A 23,451-nucleotide genomic window follows, 5' to 3' on the forward strand; every position below is an offset into this window, starting at 1 on the left:
GTCCTGTTCCCTTAGAAACTACAGGTTTAAGATAAGCCAGGGACCACTGGTGTCTGTAGTGAGGGTTCTGATTGGTCTGCTTCCCCTGAGGATGCAATGCCAGAGCCTGGATTTTGTGTGTTGGTACAGGGAGCCATGGGTGAAAGGTTGATACAGGGAAGCATGGATGAAAGGTGTGCTGGACACAAGGGAACTCAGAGACCAATGGGCAGAGTGGTGGGAGCAAGGCTAGAAGGTGAGGGACCATACTGGGAAGCTTGTTAAGTCATATTAAGGACCCAGTTGTTATCCAAAGAGGGGCAAAGCAGTAGAGAAGAGTTTTAGGTATGTGGACTAGAGCTGGAAACACAGAAAGAATTTAGTCCTGGTAAGTGCTTCAATTACTTTGCCAACAAAGGTCCGTCTAGTCAAGGCTATGGTTTTTCCTGTGGTCATGTATGGATGTGAGAGTTGGACTGTGAAGAAAGCTGAGCACCGAAGAATTGATGCTTTTGAACTGTGGTGTTGGAGAAGACTCTTGAGAGTCCCTTGGACTGCAAGGAGATCCAACCAGTCCATTCTAAAGGAGATCAGTCCTGGGTTTTCTTTGGAAGGAATGATGCTAAAACTGAAACTCCAGTACTTTGGCCACCTCATGTGAAGAGCTGACTCATTGGAAAAGACTCTGATGCTGGGAGGGGTTGGGGGCAGGAGGAGAAGGGGAGGATAGAGGATGAGATGGCTGGATGGCATCACTGACTCGATGGATGTGAGTTTGAGTGAACTCCGGGAGTTGGTGATGGACAGGGAGGCCTGGCGTGCTGCAGTTCATGGGGTTGCAAAGAGTCGGACACGATTGAGCGACTGAACTGAACTGAACTGAACTGAAGTGCTTCAATTTGAAAGAACAGTGAGACCTTTGTTTCCTGTAGCCAAATGGTTCAGAGGAGCTCTAAACCCCTAGCTGCACATGTGTGTGTGAAGGTGTGGTGGGCATGGAGATGCATTGCCCAGGTCTCTCTTCAAGACAGGACTTGCTCCCCACCTGTGGGGAGGGAAGTTGACAAACAGCCTCCAGATGTCAGTTCTTCCAGCACCTGCTTCAACTGCAGAGAGATGCCTTGCCTGGCTTCCGCTGTTCTGCTGAGGCAGAGACACTGATCTGGCTCCTGCTCCCCGACTTGGGACACTGGGGCAGATGACACTGGCTCCTGAGCTCCTGCCAGTGGAGCTCTGTGGTGTCTGCACCATAGCTCGCCTTCTCTCTCTGCCCATTCCTGCTCCCCCTCTGCTTCCTTTCACAAATGGTGTCTCTTGAAAACATCTTACACAAGCAAACTTCATCTGTTTGCTACTGCAGATCCCAACTGGCAACAATGCACTCCAGTTGTATAATGCATATTATAGGCAAAAGGAGAGGAGGGCGGCAGAGGATGAGATGGTTGGATGGTATCTCCAACTCAAAGGACATGAGTTTGAGCAAACTCCAGGAGATAGTGAAGGACAGGGAAGCCTGGTGTGCTGTAGCCCATGCGGTCACCAAGAGTTGGACATGATTTTGCGATTGAACAACAATGCATATTTTTAAATCATTGGGTATTTTCTACCTTGTACTGCCCTAACTGTAAGAGACACAGTTTCACTAAAGAGTCCAGATGAATATGAAATTTGCTAGCTGTTTTCTGACTCGTGTCTAGGGCTTTTGGGAGGAGATGATAATTATATTTGTATCTTTTTATGGTAAGCAGAAAACAATATATTTCAGAGAGAAGTCCATGCTAATCTTTAAGGTCTTCTCTTTCACACTCTCAGCCAATGATACAGACGTGTATATCTATATCTATCCATCTACTGAATGTATCTAATGAGGAATACTGCTGTAGAATGCAGGATTGAGAACATGAGCTCTGGAGTTAACCTGCCCAAGTTCAATTTCTGACTCTACAGGTGATTTAGGCAAGTTGCTTACCTTCTCTGTGTCTAGTTTCCTCATCTGCAAAATGGAGACAACATCAGCATATTTTTCAGAGACATTATATGGATTAAATGACAGAATGCTGGTAAAGTGGTTCAGATTTAATTGGTCAACTTAGCAATGCTAAATGCTAGCTCTTTATCTAGTATAGAAATTTACAGATTATTACTTAGAACTATTCTAACATTTCATGACATCACATAACATTGACATTTTCTGGTCATCATAGGCTCAGGAAATAATCATTTTTGCAAGAACACAACAGCAAGAATATTTCCTGAACACCTGATAGTGTTAATCTGGTATTAATCTTCCCAAGTAATTTAGGTAATGACCATAATCTTCATTTTAGGAATAAGAAAACCTAAATTAGAAACAATCAAAGTCATGCATCTTGTAAGAAGCATGGCTGGGGTTCAAAGCCATGTCTGCCTCACTGCAAGGTTAGTGCCACTCCTGTAAAATGTGCTACTTCATGTCACTTTTGATCTTATTTCATATGATCATTGGCTTTTATTTGCATAATGGTTAAGTACATGAGACCTAGAATGCAACCAACCTTGGGGTCCACATTCTGAATCTACCACTTGCTGAGTGATTTTGGAAAAATTATTTAGCCTGTTTGTAGCTTGTCTCGTATGTAAAATGGAAACAGCAATAGTTTCTTGTGAGAATTAGATAAGTTATATCTGGAAAGCACTGAACAAGGCCTGGGATGGTGCTGCTGCTGCTGCTAAGTTGCCCCAGTCATGTCTGACACTGTGTGACCCCATAGACGGCAGCCCACCAGGCTCCCCCGTCCCTGGGATTCTCCAGGCAAGAACACTGGAGTGGGTTGCCATTTCCTTCTCCAATGCATGAAAGTGAAAACTGAAAGTGAAGTCGCTCAGTTGTGTCTGACTCCTAGCGACCCCAAGGACTGTAGCCCACCAGGCTCCTCCATCCATGGATTTTCCAGGTAAGAGTACTGAGTGCTCAGTAAATATTGTTACCTTTGTTGTGATTAGACTGTTGGGTGTCTATGTTTGGATCTAGGCTCCCAACTGTTGATTTGTGCTTCCATAATGGTCCTAGGTATCAGTAAAGGAAGGGGCTTCCCTGGTGGCTCAGTGGAAAAGAGTCTGCCAATGCAGGAGACCTGGGTTCAATTCCTGGGTCAGGAATATCCTTTGGAGAAGGAAATAGCAACCCACTCCAGTATTCTTGCCTGGGAAATCCCATGGACAGAGGAGCCTGGCAGGCTACAATCCATGGGGTTGCAAAGAGTGGGACATGACTTAGTGACTAAACCACCACCACCACCAGTAAAAGAAAGTAAGGGTCATTAACTAAGAAATATCAAATTTGCATATTAAAGCAAATAATCTGTATTGAGGCTGAATTAAAGTGAGGTATTTGAAGTGACCAAAGCCATCCTGAGATAATATGTATTTTGAATCTCATAAGAAAGAACTAGCAAACAAGGTAGAAGAGTATGCAACTGTTACAGAAGCAGGCTGAAGAAGAAAGGAAAACACGTTTGGTAAGATGATGAACTTTATCTCAATGGGAAGCAGACATTCTGCTTCTGACTAGCAGTTTGTGGTTGTAAACAAAGGTTGGAAGTCCAAAAACTAGAGACAAGGCATGCAGGAAATTCTTTGTCTTGTTTAGATTTAGAGGTGCAAAGCTCCATATAAGATGATAGAGGAATAGCTGAAGAATGGAAAGAGCCCAGTTTCTAGTCACCAATCAATGACGACAAACCTGGTTCCAGCACTTTCTGGCCACATTACTTCATTTTCTGAGGCTTACCTTCCTTGTCTGTATAATATACACTGGTGTGAGACCTGAAGAGAGAATGTATGCAAGATGGCTAACAGAAAGCCTGGCCCATAGAAAATACTATTGTACATCCCAGGGGTTTAAATTTCACATCTGCTTCACAGATAAACAAAACCATTATTTTCTATACCACTCATATATCACTTTTTCTTAGGTTACAAATAAAATCTTTTTACAGAGGCTTTATGGCATTGTTGAATTTTTGAGTTATTTGGTATGAGCCTCTCATTAAATATACTGTAAATTATTCGAAGTCAAGGATCATGAACAAATTTCTACAATTCATGTCAGGTACATACGAGAAGTAGAAGCAAGGCAGAACCTCACACGTCTAGAATATAAGACATACAGACAAATACATTTAACATGAAGAAATATAGGATATCACTAATCATATGTCTTAAAAGTGGAATAGAAAATTCATCATCTGTCTCTTACTTCAAGAATTAGTATTTCATGATACATTACTCTGGGTCAAATAAACCACACAGTAGTTTTAGATTTGGGAAGATGAATCCATCTATTTATACATAAGTCGGCTACTTAACAGATAGTTATTGAAAATTTATTATTTGCCAGGCATTCTTCCACATGTTGTTTTACAACTCTAATGATTTAGAAAAATTTATAATATACAATAGTTTGTCATACCGTTCCATTGACAGGATCTGTGGCTTTAAAGAATAAAAACGGGGCCAAGTCTGCTATTCTTTCTGATCCTTTGGTGCCAATCCGATTTCCTTGAGGTGTAGTTGTAAACCAGGTGCCTAAGTGAACATCCATAGGGGTTATTGTTTGAACTGTTTCTGGGGGAGGTTCATGGCTTTCATTTTTATGTGCCATAGGTGACTGATTTTTCTGAATTTTTCCTGTGGGAGTTCAAGTATATCAAATACAACAATTTAACTATAATATCACTTACATAGAATTATTCATTAAGTTTTAATATAGTGTAGGCTACCTCAGACACTGTTGCATAGAAAGTCCAAGTGGTGGTCATCAGTTATATTATTTCTCAAGTAGGAAAAAATCAGTTTATGAATATCTTATTCTTGGCACTTGAACCTTGTCTGGATTCCCATCACCTCCCACAAATATACACATGCATAGAAAGTTCACTGTCTATGGAACAATACACACTATTATCAATTCTCTACACTTTTAAGTCTTGCTTACCTCTCCTCAGATTCCAGGTTTGGAGCCCTGTACCCAGCTTTTTAAAGTCTACATTTTCTCCCATGTATCTGTCAAGCTTTCAGATTCTTTTTCTTTGACTTATTATATACTCTAGTATGATAGAGTATAATTTTAACTCTTCATTCCCCTAATTTTGTCATATTTCAGTTCCAGGAAACATCTCTCTTCAGCCCTGGATCTGGAGAACATTACCAATCAAGCATATCATTGGCCTCTCATACAGACAGGATTTGTCCAGTTTAATTACTGCATTTAAAACCATCTGTTATGCACATCCTTCTCAAACCCTCCCCACCACCATTAAATTGGAACAAGAAGACAGAACCAAGGAAACTCACGTGGAACCCTGTAAATATTATCTCAGTTCCTCTATCAAGGTAGATTTACTCTATTTGTATAAGTAACAAGTAATCTCTAGACAAGATCTGCCTGTACTGTCAAGCCTCAGTGATGAAGTAAATTCAGACTGAGAAAAAAAAAGTTGCAAAAAAGATAGTGAATGATTGTTGCCTCCAGGGAGGTTGTTTAGATTTAAACCATGAAATGTGCAACAGGGCATGGATCTTGGTGTAAGATGCTGAGTCAACTAACAGGGGGAACCAAAGGAGAAAGATACATTTAGATATATTTAAGCCTTTCCATTGCCCTAAGACTTAATTTGGACATATTAGTATTTCCAGAGGATTAAAAGAGAACTGAAAGATAGACATGTAGAAATTATTTAGAATGAAGTTCAAAGAGCCAATGTAAAGAGAGGTAAAAGTTCTCTAACATAAGTTTAATTGGAATTATAGAAGAAGAGGAGAGAGAAATGGATCAGAAGCAATACTTAAAAAAATAATTATTGAGAAAGTTCCAGAATCAATGAAATATACTAATCTACATATTCAAGAAGCCCAATATAGTCTCATTTGGGTAAATAAAAAGAAACCCATACCACTGCAGATGGTGATTCCAGCCATGAAATTAAAAGACGCTTATGCCTTGGAAGGGAAGTTATGACCAACCTAGACAGCTATTAAAAAGCAGAGACATTACTTTGTCAACAAAGGTCCATCTAGTCAAGGCTATGGTTTTTCTAGTAGTCATGTATGGATGTGAGAGTTGGACTATAAAGAAAGCTGAGTGCAGAAGAATTGATATTTTTGAACTGTGGTGTTGGAGAAGACTCTTGAGAATCCCTTGGACTGCAAGGAGATCCACCCAGTCCATCCTAAAGGAGATCAGTCCTGGGTGTTCATTGGAAGGACTGATGTTGAAGCTGAAACTCCAATACTTTGGCCAGCTGATGTGAAGAGCTGACTCATTTGAAAAGACCCTGATGTTGGGAAAGATAGAAGGCAGGAGGAGAAGGGAACTACAGAGGATGAGATGATTAAATGGCATCACCAACTCAATGGACATGAGTTTGGGTAAACTCCAGGAGTTGGTGATGGACAGGGAGGCCTGGTGTGCTGCCGTTCATGGGATTGCAAATAGTCAGACATGACTGAGGGACTTAACTGAACTGAACTGATACCTAGTTAAATCATATTGACACTGCATTAAAAAAGAAAATGTTTTAAAGGCAGCCAGATTATCTTCTAAGCAACAATTAGATAGACAACATTTCAACAGTAAAAATCAAAGCAAGACTAGTATGAAGAATTATTGTCCACATCAGTCAGTTCAGTCACTCAGTCATGTCTGACTCTTCCCTGTCCATCACCAACTCCCAGAGCTTGCTCAAACTCATCAAGTCAGTGATGCCATCCAACCATCTTATTCTCTGTTGTTCCCTTCTCCTCCTGCTTTGAATCTTTCCCAGCATCAGGGTCTTTTCAAATGAGTCAGTTCTTCGCATCAGGTGGTCAATGTATTGGAGCTTCAGCGTCAGCATCAGTCTTTCCAATGAATATTCAGGACTGATTTATTTTAGGATGGACTGGTTGGATCTTCTTGCATCCAAGGGAGTCTCAAGAGTCTTTTCCAACAACACAGTTCAAAAGCATCAATTCTTTGGTGCTCAGCTTTCTTTATGGTCCAGCTCTCACATCCATACATGACTACTGGAAAACCTATAGCTTTGACTAGATAGACCTCTGTCAGCAAAGTAATTTCTCTGCTTTTTAATATACTGTCTAGATTGGTCATAGCTTTTCTTCCAAGGAGCAAGTGTCTTTTAATTTCATGGCTGCAGTCACCATCTGCAGTGATTTTGGAGCCCCCAAAATAAAGTCTCTCACTGTTTCCATTGTTTCTCCATCTATTTGCCAGGAAGTGATGAGACTTGATGCCATGATCTCAGTTTTTGAATGCAGAATTTTAAGCCAACTTTTTCACTCTCCTCTTTCACTTTCATCAAGAGACTCTAGTTCTTTATTGTCCACATACTAAGAGGAAATACCTGTCAGTCTATAATTCTATACCTAGTGAAATTACCTCTCAAGAATGTTGTTGTTTAGTTGCTAAGTCATGTCCGAATCTTTGCCACCCCATGATCTGCAGTACACCAGGTTCTTCTGTCCACGGGATTTCCCAGGAAAGAATACGAGTGTGTTACCATTTCCTTCTCTCAGGGATCTTCCCGAATCAGGGATCTAACTTGTGTCTCCTGCATTGGCAGGAGGATTCTTTACCACTGGGTCACCTAGGAAGCCCCTTTAAGAATGAGGACAACATAAAGATATTTTCAGAAAATATGGTATGTAATACGTAGCCTAAAATCTCCAGTTAAAACACAGAATCATCTAATTTAAAAATATACACCTACATGAGTTTGAGCAAACTCTGGGAGTTGGTGATAGACAAGGAAGCCTGGCTTGCTGCAGTCTATGGGGTTGCAAAGAGTCAGACATGACTGAGTGACTGACTGATATTATGCTCACAAGGGGGTTTCCCAGGTGATTCAGTGAGAAAGAATCCACCTGCCAGTGCAGGAGTTGCATAAGATGGGGGTTCATTCTCTTGGTCAGGAAGAGCCCCTGAAAGAGGAAATTGGTAACCCACTCCAGTATTCTTGATGGGATAATCCAACGGACAGAAGAGCCTGGGTGGATTATACTTCATGGGATTGCAAAGAGTCAGACATGAATGAAGCAAATGAACACATATGCACACTGTTCATAAGAGACATTTTTAAATATAAACCACAGAAAGTAAAATAAAGTGTGAAAAACATTATACTGGGAAAGTACTAAACAATAGCTGGTGTAGCTATAATAATATAAGCAAAATCAGTATTAGGGCAAAAAACAGAATCCTAGAATAAAAAGTCATTGTATACTGATAAAATGTTAAATTGCTCATAAAGATAAAACAATTCTACATTTGTAAGTATCTAAAATCATATTTTCAAAATATACAAAAGCAAATCTGAAAACAATGAAAGGACTTAAGTATTTCAGATTTAAAGAAATAAGGATTAAATGATAAGGAGTGAAGAAGCTATTCTACCCTTTCAAAAACTTTAAATATACTTCTACTGAATAAATTGACATTGTACATTAAAAAGTCTGTAAGGATATAGAATAAAAACGGTCAAAGTTTGAATATAGGGCAAATATGGCCTACTGTCTGTTTCTGTATAGTCTGTGAAGTGATAATTCTTTGTACATTTCTACATAGTTAAAAAAACCAAAGGATATTAATTTTTATTTGGAGGAAAACTGCTTTACAATGCTGTGTTGGTTTCCGCCATTCAACAATGCAAATTCACCATAATTATACATGTATCATCTCCCTCTTGAGCCTCCCTCCCCTCCCCCTACTCCACCCCTTTAGGTCATCACAGAGCATCAGGCTGAGCTCCCTGTATTATATAGCAACTTCATGCCAGCTATCTGTTTTACACATGGTAGTGCATATATGTTGATGCTAATTTCTCCAAGCATCCCACTCTTTCCTTCATCCACTGTGCCCACAAGTCCATTCTCTCTATATATCTGCATCTCCATTCCTTCCTTGCAAATAGGCTCATCAATACCATTTTTCTAGATTCCATGTGTATATGTTAATATACAATATTTGTTTTTCTCTTTCTGACTTACTTCACTCAACCTTCACAAAATAGGTTCTAAGTTCACCCATCTCCCTGGAACAGATTCAAATTTGTTGTTTTTTTTTTATGGCTGAGTAATATTCCATTGTATGTACACACACACACACACACACACACACACACACACACCACATCTTCTTTGTCCATTCATCTGTTGATGGACATCTAGGTTACTTTCATGTCCTAGCTACTGTAAACAGTGCTGCTATGAACACTAGGGGTACATGTGTCTTTTTCAATTATGGTTTTCTCAGAGTGAACGCTCAGTAGTGGGCTTGTTGGCTCATATGGTAGTTTTATTCCTCATTTTTTAAGGAATCTCCATACTGTTTTCCATAGTGGCTGTTGCAGTTTACATTCCCACCAACAATAAAAGAGGGTTCCCTTTTCTCCACATCCTTTCCAGCATTTATTATTTGTAGATTTTTGGATGATGGCCATTCTGACTGGTGTGAGACGGTATCTCATTGTAGTTTTAATCTTCATTTCTCTAATAATTAGTGAGGCTTCCCCAATGGCTCAGCAGGTTAAGAACCTGCCTGCAATGGAGGAGACACAGGAGACGTGGGTTTGATCCCTGAGTTGGGAAGATCCCCTGGAGGAGAAAATGGCAGCCCACTTCAGCATTCTTGCCTAGAGAATCCCATGGACAGAGGATCCTGGTGGGCTACAGTCTGTAGGGTCACAAAGAGTCAGACATTACTGAAGCAACTTAATGAGCATGCACGTACTCTGCATATAAGTTAAATAAGCAGGATGACAATATACAGCCTTGTCATACTCCTTTCCCAATTTGAACCAGTTTGAATTTTGAACCAGATCATTCCACATCTGGTTCTAACTATTGCTTCTTGACCCACATGAAGCTTTCTCAGTAAACAGGTAAGGTGGTCTGGTATTCCCATCTCTTTAATAATTTTCCAGTTTGTTGTGATCCACACAGTCAAAGGCTTTAGCGCAGTCAATGAAGCAGAAGTAGATGTTTTTCTGGAACTCCCTTGCTCTCTCCATAATCCAATGAATGTTGGCAATTTGATCTCTGGTTCCTCTGCCTTTTCTAAACCCAGCTTGTACATCTGGAAGTTCTTGGTTCATGTACTGCTGAAACCTAGCTTGAAGGAGTTTGAGTAAAACCTGGCTAGTACGTAAAATTAGTGCAGTTGTGCAGTAGTTTGAACATTCTTTGGCATTGCCTGTCTTTGGGATTGGAATGAAAACTGACTTTTCCAGTCCTGTGGCCACTAATGAGTTTTCCAAATTTTCAGATATAGTGAGTGCAGTACTTTGACAGCATCACCTTTTAGGATTTTAAATAGCTCAGCTGGAATTATGTCACCTCCACTAGCTTTGTTCACAGTAATGCTTCCTAAGGCCCACTTGACCTCACACATTTGTCCAGCTCTAGGTGAGTGACCACACCATCATAGTTATCTATCTATCTGGATCATTAAGAATTTTTTTTTTTAACAGTTCTGTGTATTCTTGCCACCTCTTCTTAATCTCTTTTGCTTCTGTTAGGTCCTTATCATTTCTTTATTTCTTCATTGTGCCCATCCTTGCACGAAATGTTTCCTTGATATCCCCAATTTTCTTGAAAAGATCTCTAGTCTTTCTCATTCTATTGTTTTCCTCTATTTCTTTGCATCATTCATTTTAAAAGGCCTTCTTTTCTCTCCTTACTAAAAGGAATATCTTTCCTTTTCTCCCCTGCCTTTCACTTTTCTTCTTTCTTCAGCTATTTGTAAAGCATCCTCAGATAACCACTTTGGGCTAAAACCCAAAAACTAACAATACCAAATGCTGAGAAGAACAGGGGGCAACAGGAACTCTTATTCATTGCTGATGAAAGTGCAAAAATGTGCAGCCTCTTTGGAAGAGGCCCTGGATGTTTCTTATAAAGTTTCTTACACAGTTGCATGAATGCAGATGTTCATAAGCAGCTTTATTTATAATTGCCCAAAACCTGGAAGCAACCAATATATCCCTCAATAGGTGGATGGATAAACCACTGCACATATATACTACTACTGCTAAGTCACTTCAGTTGTGTCCAACTCTGTGCGACCCCATAGACGGCAGCCCACCAGGCCTCCCTGTCCCTGGGATTCTCCAGGCAAGAACACTGGAGTGGGTTGCCATTTCCTTCTCCAATGCATGAAAGTGAAAAGTGAAAGTGAAGTCACTCAGTAGTGTCCAACCCTCAGCGACCCCATGGACTGCAGCCTACCAGGCTCCTCTGTCCATGGGATTTGCCAGGCAAGAGTACTGGAGTGGGGTGCCATTGCCTTTTCTGCACATATATACAGTGGAGTATTATTATGTGATAAGAAATGAACTACCAAGTCATGAAAAGACCTGGAGGAATCTTAAATGCATATCGCTAAGTGAAAGCAGACAGTCTACAAAGGCTGCATGTTATCTGATTCCAATGATGTGATATTCTCAAAATGGCAAAACAATGGAGAAAATAAAAAGATCAGAGGCTGCCAGGTGTTCTAGGCAGGGATGGGTCAGGGTCAGGGAAAGGGGAAGTTTGAATAAGTAGAGCCTAGGGGATATTTCAGATAGTGAAACAATCCTGTATAATATTGAAATGATGGATTCATGACATATATTTGTAATAATTCATAGAACTGTACAACACAAAAAGAGAACCTTCATGTAAACTATAGGGACTTGAGTTAATAATAATGTGTCAACATTGGTTCTTCAGTTGTAACAAATGTAGCACACTTTCGAGATGGGAAAAATAGGGGAAAACTGAGCCTGAAAGAGAGGGAGACTTTGGGAATTCTGTCTACTTTCTGCTATTTTTTTTTTTCCCAGTAAAACTAAAATTGCTCTAAAAAATAAAGTCTGTGGATGGTGACAGCCATGAAATTAAAAGATGTTTACTCTTTGGGCTTCCCTGGTGGCTCAGAGGTTAAAGCATCTGCCTGCAATGCGGGAGACCTGGGTTCGATCCCTGGGTTGGGAAGATCCCCTGGAGAAGGAAATGGCAACCCACTCTGGTATTCTTGCCTGGAGAATCCCATGGACTGAGGAGCCTGGTGGGCTATGGTCCACAGGGTCTCAAAGAGTTGGATACGACTGAGTGACTTCACTTTCACTTTTCTACTCCTTGGAAGAAAAGCTATGACAAACCTAGACAGCATATTAAAAAGCAAAGACATCACTTTGCCAACTAAGGTCTGCTTAGTCAAAGCTATGGCTTTTCCAGTAGTCATGTACAGGTGTGAGAGTTGGACCATAAAGAAGGCTGAGTGCTGAAGAATCAAAGCTTTTGAACGGTGGTGCTGGAGAAGACTCTTGAGAGTCCCTTGGAAAACAAGGAGATCATACCAGTCAACCCTGAAGGAGATCAACCCTGAAGATTTATTGGAAGGACTGATGCTGAAGCTAAAGCTCCACTACTTTGGCCACCTGATGTGAACAGTCAATTCACTGGAAAAGACCCTGATGCCACTGAGGGCAGGAGGAGAAGTGGGTAACAGAGGATGAGATGGCTAGATGGCATCACTGACTCAATGGACACGATTTTGAGCAAACTCTGGGAGATAGTGAAAGATAGGGAAGCCTGGCATGCTGCATTCCATGGGGTCACAGAGTTGGACACAAATTAGTTACTAAATGGTAAGTTTAAAAACGAGAGATTGTGTCACCTTAGATTTAAGAGCTGTGACGAAATCTGGACAAACTGCTCTGGAGACAGAAGACTTCGGAATCAGGCAATTAGAGAAGCAGCTATGCAGACCACCCTTACAATCAAGTCCTCTTGTAGACATAAGAGAGAGAGCTATTGAGCTGGGAAGTCTAGAAAGCTATAGGAATACTTTCATCCACTTCTCCAACAAGGAATCTTCTGCTACTATGCAAGAAAAATCTATTTCATTGTTTTTTTAATTGAAGTGCAGTTGCTGTGCAATATTATATAAGTTACAGGTATATAATATAGTGATTCATGATTTTTTAAAAGGCATTGAAACATGTATAATATCATATATGAAATGAGTCGCCAGTCCAGGTTCAATGCACGATACTGGATGCTTGGGGCTGGTGCACTGGGACGACCCAGAGGGATGGTATTGGGAGGGAGGAGGGAGGAGGGTTCAGGATGGGGAACACATGTATATCTGTGGCGGATTCATTTTGATATATGGCAAAACCAATACAATATTGTAAAGTTAAAAAATAAAATAAAATAATAAAAAAATAAAGGCTATGTTTCATTGATAGGTATTATAAAATACTGGTTATATAACCTGTGTTTTACAATATATCCTTGTAGTTAAGTTTATACCCAATATTTTGTACCTCTTAATCCTCCACCCCTACACTGTCCTTTTCCTCTTTCCTCTCCCCATGTAACTACTAGTTTCTTCTCTATACCTGTGTTTGCCTCTTTTTTGTTACATTCATTAGTTTGTTGTATTTTTTAGATTTCACATAAAAGTGATATCATACAGCATTTACCTTTCTGTATCTGATTTATTTCACTTAGTATAAAGCCCTCAAAGTCCATCCATGTTGCTGCAAATGGTACATTTTCATTCTTTTTTTATGGATGAGTAGTATTCCATTGTATATATGTACCACATCTTACCACGTCTTCTTTATCCATTCATCTGTTGATGGATGCGTAGGTTGCTTCCATATCTTGGCACTTGTAAATAACATTGTTATGAACATTGGCATGTATCTTCTTGAATTACTGGTTTTGGTTTTTTTTTGGATATTGCATAGTAAAGGAAACCATTGATAAAATGAAAAGACAACTTACTGAATGGGAGGAAATATTTGCAAATGATATGACTGATAAGGAGTTAAAATCCAACATATATAAATAGTTCATACAACTCAATATAAAAAAAAACTGATTAAAAAATGGGCAGAAGAACTGAATAGACATTTTGCCAAAGAGGAAAGGCAGATGGCCAACAGGGACATGAAAAGATGGTCAACATCCCTAATCAGAGAAATGCAAATCAACCACAATGAGATACTACCTCACACCTCTCAGGATGGCTGTCATCAAAAAGAATACAGGTAACAAATGCTGGAGATGGTATGGAGAACAAAGAACTCTTATACACTACTGGGGGAAATAAAACTGATACAGTCACTGTGGAAAACATTATGGAAGAAAGCAAAATAGAACTACTATAGAGACCAAAGGAATGAGTTGCTTTTGCAGGGGGCTTCCCAGGCAGTGCCAGTGGTAAAGAGCCTGCCTGCCAATGCGGGGAGTAAAAGAGATCCCTGGGTTGGGAAGATGCCCTGGAGGAGGACATGGTAACCCATTCCAGTATTCCTGCTGGAGAAGCCCATGGACAGAGGAGCCTGGTGGGCTATAATCCGTGGGGTCTCAAAGAGTTGGACAAGACTGAAGCAACTTAGCATGACATAGCTGCTGCTGCTAAGTCGCTTAAGTCATGTCCAACTCTTTGCGATTCCATGAATTATAGCCTGCCAGGCTCCTCTGTCCATGGGATTCTGCAGGCAAGAATACTGGAGTGAGTTGCCATTTCCTTCTCCAGGGGATCTTCCCAAACCAGGGATAGAACCCAAGTCTTTTAGTCTCCTGCACTGGCAGGTGGGTTCTTTACCGCTAGCACCACCTGGGAAGCATGACCCAGTATTTCTCTAAATTTTGAGTTACAATAAAGAATTCACTTTGCCTTCCTAGGAGGGTTCCTGGATACCGTGGTGAGCTGTAAACTTGAGAAAAAAAGATTAACTCTCAGTCTCACAGATTATTGAAGGCATATGAGAAAGCTGAGCACCGAAGAAATTGATGCTTTTGAACTGTGGTGTTGGAGAAGACTCTTGAGAGTCCCTTGGACTGCAAGGAGATCCAACCAGTCCATTCTGAAGGAGATCAGCCCTGGGATTTCTTTGGAAGGAATGATGCTAAAGCTGAAACTCCAGTACTTTGGCCACCTCATGCGAAGAGTTGACTCATTGGAAAAGACTTTGATGCTGGGAGGGGCTGGGGGCAAGAGGAGAAGGGGACGACAGAGGATGAGATGGTTGGATGGCATCACTGACTCGATGGACGTGAGTCTGAGTGACCTCCGGGAGTTGGTGATGGACAGGGAGGCCTGGCGTGCTGCGATTCATGGGGTCGCAAAGAGTTGGACACGACTGAGCAACTGAACTGAACTGAACTGATGAGACATTAAGAAAAACTTGTAATGCATGACAGTGTAATTTAGGGATTAGTTGCCCTGACTCAAATCCCAACTTTACCACTGACAAGCTGAGAAATCTCAAGGAAGTTCCTTAACCTCTCTGTGTCACAATTACCTTGTCTGTAAATTGAAATTATTAAGATATATATATAGATATATACCTCACAGAGCCGTTGTGAGGATTTGCTGATTTAATATTTTAAAGTATACAGAATTGTGCCTGCTACATAAGCACACATTTCCTATATATAAGGATTTCTTAAAATGAAAATGATGAGCATCTCAACAGTAAACCAAGGAAAGATGTGAATAGAAAATTCACAAAAAGAAAAAAAAAAAAGCAATAAGCATCTTTAAATGTTTAATCTCACCAGTAATCAAAGAAAGGCAAAATAATATAATAAGATGTATTAATTCCCTTTCACAGTGAGCGAGATGAGAAGACTGACCATAGCTTTGGCAAAGATGTGAGGAAGTAGACATTTTCATACTGTGCTGGAGGTAGGGTATACACTGCAATTGTCTCAGAGGAGAGCAAGTAATTTAGATCATGACAGACACTGTTGATTGCTTACCCAGCTCTTCTCCACCTTCCTTTCTCCCTACTAGCAGTGCTCATCTCCTGAGAGAAAAGCCAAAACTGCCGGATGCTGTTTCCCCAGCCTAGGTCCCCATCCAGGTCTAGTCAATGAGATATAAGAGGAGACCTGGGCGGGGAGGGGGAGCTGCTGGTAGACTCTGGAGGCATTTTTCTCCCTGATAAAGAAAGACGTGAACTTTCAGCATCAAACTCTCAGAAATTAATAGAATGAATATACAGAAATGTAGAAGGATTTGGTAGATCTGAAAAGCACCATGAACCAATTCAACATAATCAAGATTTAAACAATTTTCGCACAATAGTGGGATACAAATTATACTAAAAATCTTAATTTACCTACTTAAAAATAATTGCAATATATAGTGGAACTGTATGTAAATTTGTTCTGTATTTTCCAAGTTTCCCGTAAATGTGCTATCATACTTTCATAATTTAAAAAGTAAAAAAGAAAGAGGAAAAAAAGACACGTGAAAACTCATATGTTCACCCTCTTCCCTTTCATTTTAAAATTTACTTTTTTAAATTGAAGTATAATTGATTTACAATGTTGTGCCAATCTCTGTCATACAGCACAGTAACTCAGTTACACACATTATAGGCATTCTTCGCCCTCTTTCCTTTCTGCTTTGGAAGTTACGACATGAGGACCTCATACCTGGAGCTGACGTCGTCTTCTTGCTATTCTGAGGAAAAGAGGACAGAGAAGCCAACCCAGAACCTTGATATCACTGATTGTTCATCTAACCCTAAAACAGTAGCCCAGGTGTTAGAGCTAACATCGTCCCGGTGGCTCAGTTGGTAAAAATCTGCCGACAGTGTGGGAGACCCAGGTTCAAGCCCTGAGTCGGGAAGATCCCTTGGAGAAGGAAATGGCAACTCATTCCAGTATTCTTGCCTGGAAAATTTCATGGACAGAGAAGACTGGCAGGCTACAGTCCTAGGGTTGCAAGAATTGGACATGACTTAGTGACTAAAACACCACCACCACCATTTCAGAGTACATAATGACATAGAAAAATGTTTGCTATTTATTACAAAAAGATCAAAGTGATCAAGAAATGTGTAGTGCTGTGATTCCTGTTGATGCATTTATTCAACAAAAAGATAAGCATAATAATAGTAATGATAATACCAAGCATTTATTAAACTATTGGATTGATTAAATCCATTATAAATTGAGAGGCTTCAGTTACTACCTTTCTTGGTGATGACAGTCTCCGATGGTGCTGTTTCCGATTTCTGCTGGGAAATCGTGTCCATCAAGTCAGCACTGTGAGCACTGGCGGGCATGTCAGTAGGAAGACTGACAGGCCCTGAATTGGGACTACTGCTCACAGTCCCATCTGCAAAGAGAATCTGAAGAAAAAGCCAAAGGGGAGCATTCTAAGAAACGAGGAAGAACCTAGTTAACAGCACTGTGTGTCAAACTGCAATAGGTTAAAAATAACTCAGTGACGTGCAACTTGCTGACTTGCAGATCCAGTAGTAGAAAGCATGTTATGATTTAGAGATCTGGAGCTCAGAGACCACAGAGCCAATAACACTATAATACAAAACAATGATATTACTTTGTTTTCCATTTACTTTCTGTTTTATTTTCATTTCATGTATTTCATCAGTTTGACTTTACGATTTTCCATTCTTCTCCCTTCCTCTCTGTAACTGGGAAATGATTCACCCTATTTCAATTTTTCTAATGACTACATTTAAAACTTCATCACATTCAGACACTTAGCTTCTGTCAATATCTGTCTAGTAGGTATACCATCTAAGGTAGTGTTTTTCTTCCCATGATAACATTCATTGTCATTTTTAAAGCATCATTCATTTTTCAAATGAGTTGTTTCTCTCCCCTGTCATGGCACTATGACCCACCTCCAGCTTGTTTGTATTTTACTTTGCGGCAGGAAAGAGAAATTTAATATATTCCTTTACCTGTGTGGATCCATCCAGCATGTATTTGACAACAGTGCCTTGACTGGTGATAACTCTCGATGCTTCCTGCCTCAGCGGCGGCATCACCGTTTTATAGAACTCATAGTGCTTCACCTTCTGGGGGTAGGTCTGTCGGACCATGATATCCCAAGTGGGTTCCTCATCTACAATACACTGATCTTAAAAAGAGAAGAAAAAAGGCTTACTGTGAACTGGGCAATGCTGTGTGGCTGGAATTTCATCTTCTGAATGTTTTTCATTATTTTGTTTCTATCTGGATACTTAGGACAGTTTTCAGGTCATGACAGATGGCCCAAATACGGGTTATTTGCTGCCTTTAAAAAAACTATTTTCTTATGGCTGTGCTGGCCTTCTTTGCGGCTTTGGCTTTCTCCAGCTGAGGTCCGTGGGCTTCTTGGTGCGGTGGCCTCTCTTGCGGCAGACCGCGGGCTCTAGGTGTGGAGGCTCGGTAGTGTGATGCACAGGGTTAGCTGCTCCATGGCATCCTGGTTTTCTCAGACCAGGAACCTGCGTCCTCTGCACTGGCAGGCAGATTCTTAGCGACTGGACCACCAGAGAAGTCCCTTTTTGCTGCCTTTCTTACTGTCATATGTAGTAAATAAGGCCATGTACTTAACAGGTACTTTCTTCATGTACTAGCCATTCTCTCTACTGATGTTCAGGACATTTCAGGACAAAATTAGGAAGGGAGCAGGTATGTTGTTTTAGATATTGCCTTTTCTTCCTGTTGGTATTTTCCTCTCATCCTCTTCTTTTCTCTCTCTTCCAGGGATGCACAATGCTCCCTGGCAGTTCCCCAAGTCGCCTGGAGCCCCAGGAGAAATCATTCACTCAGGCCCGTTTTTTTTAAATCACTTACCATCTTTCAAAATTAACACAATCCTCTCATCTCTAACCAAGTCCAGATTTTTCTCATGGTTCTACTCTTAACTGGCAATCAAGGAGAAAAGCACCTAATCAATCCCTCCAAAGGAAAGTACTATTATTGAGAATTTCTGGCACACAGCACCTACTCAGGTTTTGCTAATTGAATAATTTCCTCTTCTCCATTTAAAAAGTCATTTACTAACATGAAATCCAATGTCTATCAGTGATGGAGTACATTAAAAAATCACAGTCTCTTCATTTAATTACATGTTATCTACATTTTAAAATAAAGCTATTTGATACATGTGTATCATCTTGGATATCCAAAATAGAGATTGAATAAAAAGGCTATTTGCAGAAAAATATTTACAATATAATTTGTGTAAATTTTGCATCACTCACATTATTTATTATTATAAAGGCATACATATAGCATATTTGTACAAACCTACTTGCACAAAAATCTAAATCTTGTTTACTATAGGAGAAAGAAAAGGAATAGAACATAGTGGGAAATTTGGGGTTACAACTATGCAATTTTAAAAAATATTTTTATTAAAGTATCACAGAAAACAATCTTTATTTTGTCTGGCTGTCACATGAGTATGTTCTATTATCTATTATATTTTTCTGTATTAAAATAAAATGCTATTGGTTCTGGAGGAAAAATAAAGTGGTTTACTAATACGAAATGATGGCATTTCAAGGACTATGTAGGGCTAGTGGGAAAATATTTTTGAAGGAGCATCCTTCATGGTACCCTTCAAGTCAAAGAAGGAATAATAAAAAACTAATAAACATCTGTTCATATATTTCTACATGTTAAATGTTTTGATATGTATTTTGTTCAGCCTACCTCAACAATGCTTTAAGGCAGACACTTTCATTTTCCAGAGTTTTCAGATGAATTAATGGAGGGAAACTTCTTTAAGGTCACAGCTAGTAAGAGCTAAGATCTGAAAGAAAGTCTCTGTGCTCAGCCTTTCCTTTATACTGCAAAACAGCCACTGCTACCACAACTAAAATCAAGCAAACGAAAACCTAACACTGCAGTAATAGTCTCCAGATCAGAAAGTATTTTATCATTTAATATTTATAACAATCTTGTTTAGTAGATAATGTTATTTTATAAATGAAGAAATTCAGGGTGGCGGGTTATAACTTGTTCAAGGTCACCCTGGAAAGAACTCGAGTTTCTAGGCTCTTCCTTCTTACATTATGTCACCTTCTTTCCCTTGCCCTACTGCTACTACTCACTTCAGTCGTGTCCGACTCTGTGCGACCCCATAGATGGCAGCCCACCAGGCTCCCTGCCCCTGGGATTCTCTAGGCAAGAACACTGGAGTGGGTTGCCATTTCCTTCTCCAATGCATGAAAGTGGAAAGTGAAAGTGAAGTCACTCAGTTGTGTCTGACTCTTTGCAACCCCATGCCTACCAGGCTCCTCCGTCCATGGGATTTTCCAGGCAAGAGTACTGGAGTGGGGTGCCATTGCCTTCTCCATTCCCTTGCCCTAGGCTGATCCTATGAAGACAGTGCTACTTTGATGTTTATGTTGTCATTATGTTCAGACTTGAATTAGAATATACATAATACATGGGCTTCCCAGGTGGCACTAGTGGTAAAGAACCTGCTTGCCAATGCAGGAGATGCAAGAGATGTGGGTTCAGTCCCTGGGCCAGGAAGATCCCCTAGTGGAGGGCATGGCCACCCACTCTAGTATTCTTGCTTGGAGAATTCTATGGACAGAGGAACCTGGAGGGCTACAGTCCATAGGGTAACAAAGAGTCAGACCCGACTGAAGTGACTTAGCACGCAATACATGGAACATTTTAGAAAGATTATGTGTGCCAGGCAGAGTTATTATTAATTACATTGTCCACTCTAACACAAAGATGAAAACATCAGACTAGGAAATGAAACTAACAGAAAAGACAGGTAAAACAAGTATTAAGCTGTGGTTTGATAACAGAATCAAGAAAACAAGCAGCAAACAATTATGTCTCTGAACTTGAAAACAATATCCCTCAGTACATTCATAGCATGTTTGACTTTGGAAGACCCTCCAGGACCTTCAGTCTTAGTAACACACACAGTTGATCCCATCATGGAAAACACGGACCACTAGGAATTCTCAGAAATAGAAACAAAGGTCCAGAGTCTATTTTTAATAATTCAGAAAGCCTAATGAAAAGTAAAACCGAGACATAATAGCTACAATATTGTTTCTTCTTATTTGGCTGGCAAGTGAATATACCATTCAATTGTTTTTCAATTAGCATACTCTTTATCTTTGATGGATACACTTTTCAAATATGGAATACATAAGGGAATTACAGGGGGGTGCTTCCCAAGTGGTTCAGTGGTGAAGAATCCTCATGCCAATGCAGGAGACACAAGTTTCACCCCTAGGTCGGAAAGATCCCCTACAGTAGAAAATGGCAACCTGCTCCAGAATTCTTACCTGGAGAATCCCATGGACAGAGGAGCCTGGTGGGCTACAGTTCATGGGGATGCAAAGAGTTGGAGTTGACTGAGTGACTGAGTGCATGCACACATACACACACACATGAATTATATAAAGAAGGTATTTGGTTGTGAAAAAAATGTGAATCACTGATACAATGTAACATTTATCAAGTGGGGAACTATGGCCCTGAGGCGGTAAGCTCTTATAAGGGCTATATAATTAATTAGAACCCGAATCCCAGCTCAGCAGCTTGCTTTGTTGCCTCTCCTAATTCTACTGCAATAGTGGGTCTCCATTTAAATGATATTCAAATCAAATCACCACTATGGATGTCCTCCCTGCATTGGATTAGTTAAAGAAGTCCTATTGTACTTATTCATCTTAATAAGGTGCCATAAACTCGATAAAAAGTATGGGCTTCCCAGGCGGCGCTAGTGATAAAGAACCCACCTGCCAATGCAGGAGATGCAAGAGACACAGGATCGATCCCTGAGTTGGGAAGAACCCCTGGAGGAGGGTACAGAAACCCACTCCAGAGTTCTTACCTGGAGAATCCCATGGGCAGAGAAGCTTGGCGGGCCGCAGTCCTTGGGGTCGCAAGATGTCAGACACGACTGAAGCAACTTAGCGTGCACACGCCCTCTAAAAGTATATGCTGCTCCCTGGAAGCAAGACCGGTTTTCCTCATCTATTTAACCTGCACTTATCTCTGTCTACTCTGTGCTCACTGTCCTTTGCTTTGATTAGATCAGCAACGTTCTGTACATGTGGCCCTTTGTAGAGGCAAGAGCACAGAGACACATTGTAGTTATGAAGAGCATTAGCTTTGCCAGCACTGGACCAGGAATGGCATTTTATCTCTGCCACTTAGGAACTGAGTGACACGGGGAAAGACACCGAATCTTCTGCTGTCTCCATTTATTTTGTGAAGTGAAACTATTAGGACTTAGAGTACAGTAGTTGTATTCTGTCATGTATGTTAAGTACTTAGATAGTGTCTGGCCCAGAGTAAGTGCTCACAAATGGTGGTTACTATTAGCCCATTATTCATTATCAACAAACATATCTAACTGGCAGGAAAGTACACAGTTGCAATGGTGATTCAAGTGTTTTCTATGTAACTTCCCTCCTCCCCTGCCTCCTCATCCCCCTGGCCAGCACTCACCTGGGGACTCTTGCCCAGTGAAGGTCACTTGGAGCCCATTGGGGCAAGACACATTCAGGTTTTGGAAGATGGGAGCACGAGGACTCTCTTGTAAAACAGGCTCTGGTTCTTCTGCTTCCTGTAAATCATTCAACATGTGAATAATTTCCTATCATTTTCTAAATAAGTTATTGATTTATTATGACTAAACAAGGACTTGCTGAATACTTAGAATATGACTTTCATAGGACTATAGGGCCCTGCAAGGGAGCCTAATAAGGATGTCTCTCTACTGTGCAACTGATATTTTTCTTGTAGCATAACACACAGACATGTGAAACAGCTAAATACTAGTACCAAATGGTTGGCATCTTTCCTCAGAAAAGGGAGATATCAAAGTTAATAAGACTGATTAGGAAAGGATGATAAAGAAGTTGGGACTTGTACTAGGCCTTTAAAGATGCCTCATATAGGCATATAGGTGTAAGGGCTGACCAAGATCCCCAGCACCTTCTGTTTGATTCTCACAGTTTGGATGCTAGAGACATAATAGCTAGAGCTATTAGGATATACATCTTTTTTTTTTTTTTCCTATAGTGAGCATGCATTGCTTTTGTAGTAAGTAAAAACAATAAAAGAAAATAAAGACAATAAAAAGGACTGTAAGTTTTAATGAGGGCTTGGGTGTGTCTACTTAACAAATTGTAAATGATTTTATGCTAACTGTGCCTGAATTCCTTGTTTGGTTATGTGTACTCTAGGATAAAAGTTATTTGTTATCTCCAACAATAATCATTTCAGTTTTTCCAATTGACTTTCTTAGTCGCTTACCACCAAAATCATTCCAACGGATCCCCCAGGATTGAATCTTTAATTTACTCTCTGTGGTCTTCTATTACTGATCATTTAGGTGGTTCTGCCTTTGTTACTAGCAGAGAATAAAATCTGAATTGTCAACTAAAGATCAATTAATAACAAACACAGCAGAATTAAGAGGAAAACGCTTATGAACTTCTGTAAAATGAACAGTATTGTTCAAAGACACAAACACGCCATGACAAATCTGTCATTACATTCAGAACCATTATCCCCTATTCCTTCATTATAGTTATTTAAAAAAAAAAAATGTTGGGTAGACCAATTGGTTGGCCACCAAATTGCTTTCAGCTAAGTTGATGAATTACCTGGGACTATTTCCAACACTTCAAC

General features: G+C 40.2%; 1 protein-coding gene across 7 annotated transcripts in view; it reads right to left on the reverse strand.

Annotated features, from left to right (window-relative positions):
• SPAG17 (sperm associated antigen 17) overlaps positions 1-23,451 on the reverse strand; it is a 283,690-nt gene that overhangs the window by 97,614 nt on the left and 162,625 nt on the right. For all 7 annotated transcript variants that reach the window (XR_015160805.1, XM_086392104.1, XM_086392103.1 and 4 more), the window contains 4 exons: positions 22,264-22,381; positions 17,742-17,920; positions 17,003-17,162; positions 4,430-4,545 (listed from right to left, as the gene is read on the reverse strand). Coding sequence is in view for 6 of the 7 variants with exons in the window: in XM_086392104.1 (XP_086248230.1) it covers positions 4,430-4,545; positions 17,003-17,162; positions 17,742-17,920; positions 22,264-22,381 (573 nt within the window). In the remaining variant the exon portion in view is untranslated. The remainder of the gene's footprint in view (positions 1-4,429; positions 4,546-17,002; positions 17,163-17,741; positions 17,921-22,263; positions 22,382-23,451) is intronic.

Source organism: Bos grunniens, chromosome 3 (assembly GCF_055505025.1).
Source record: "Bos grunniens cultivar Pamir isolate PY7600 chromosome 3, Bosgru_T2T1.0, whole genome shotgun sequence".
Taxonomy (NCBI): domain Eukaryota; kingdom Metazoa; phylum Chordata; class Mammalia; order Artiodactyla; family Bovidae; genus Bos; species Bos grunniens.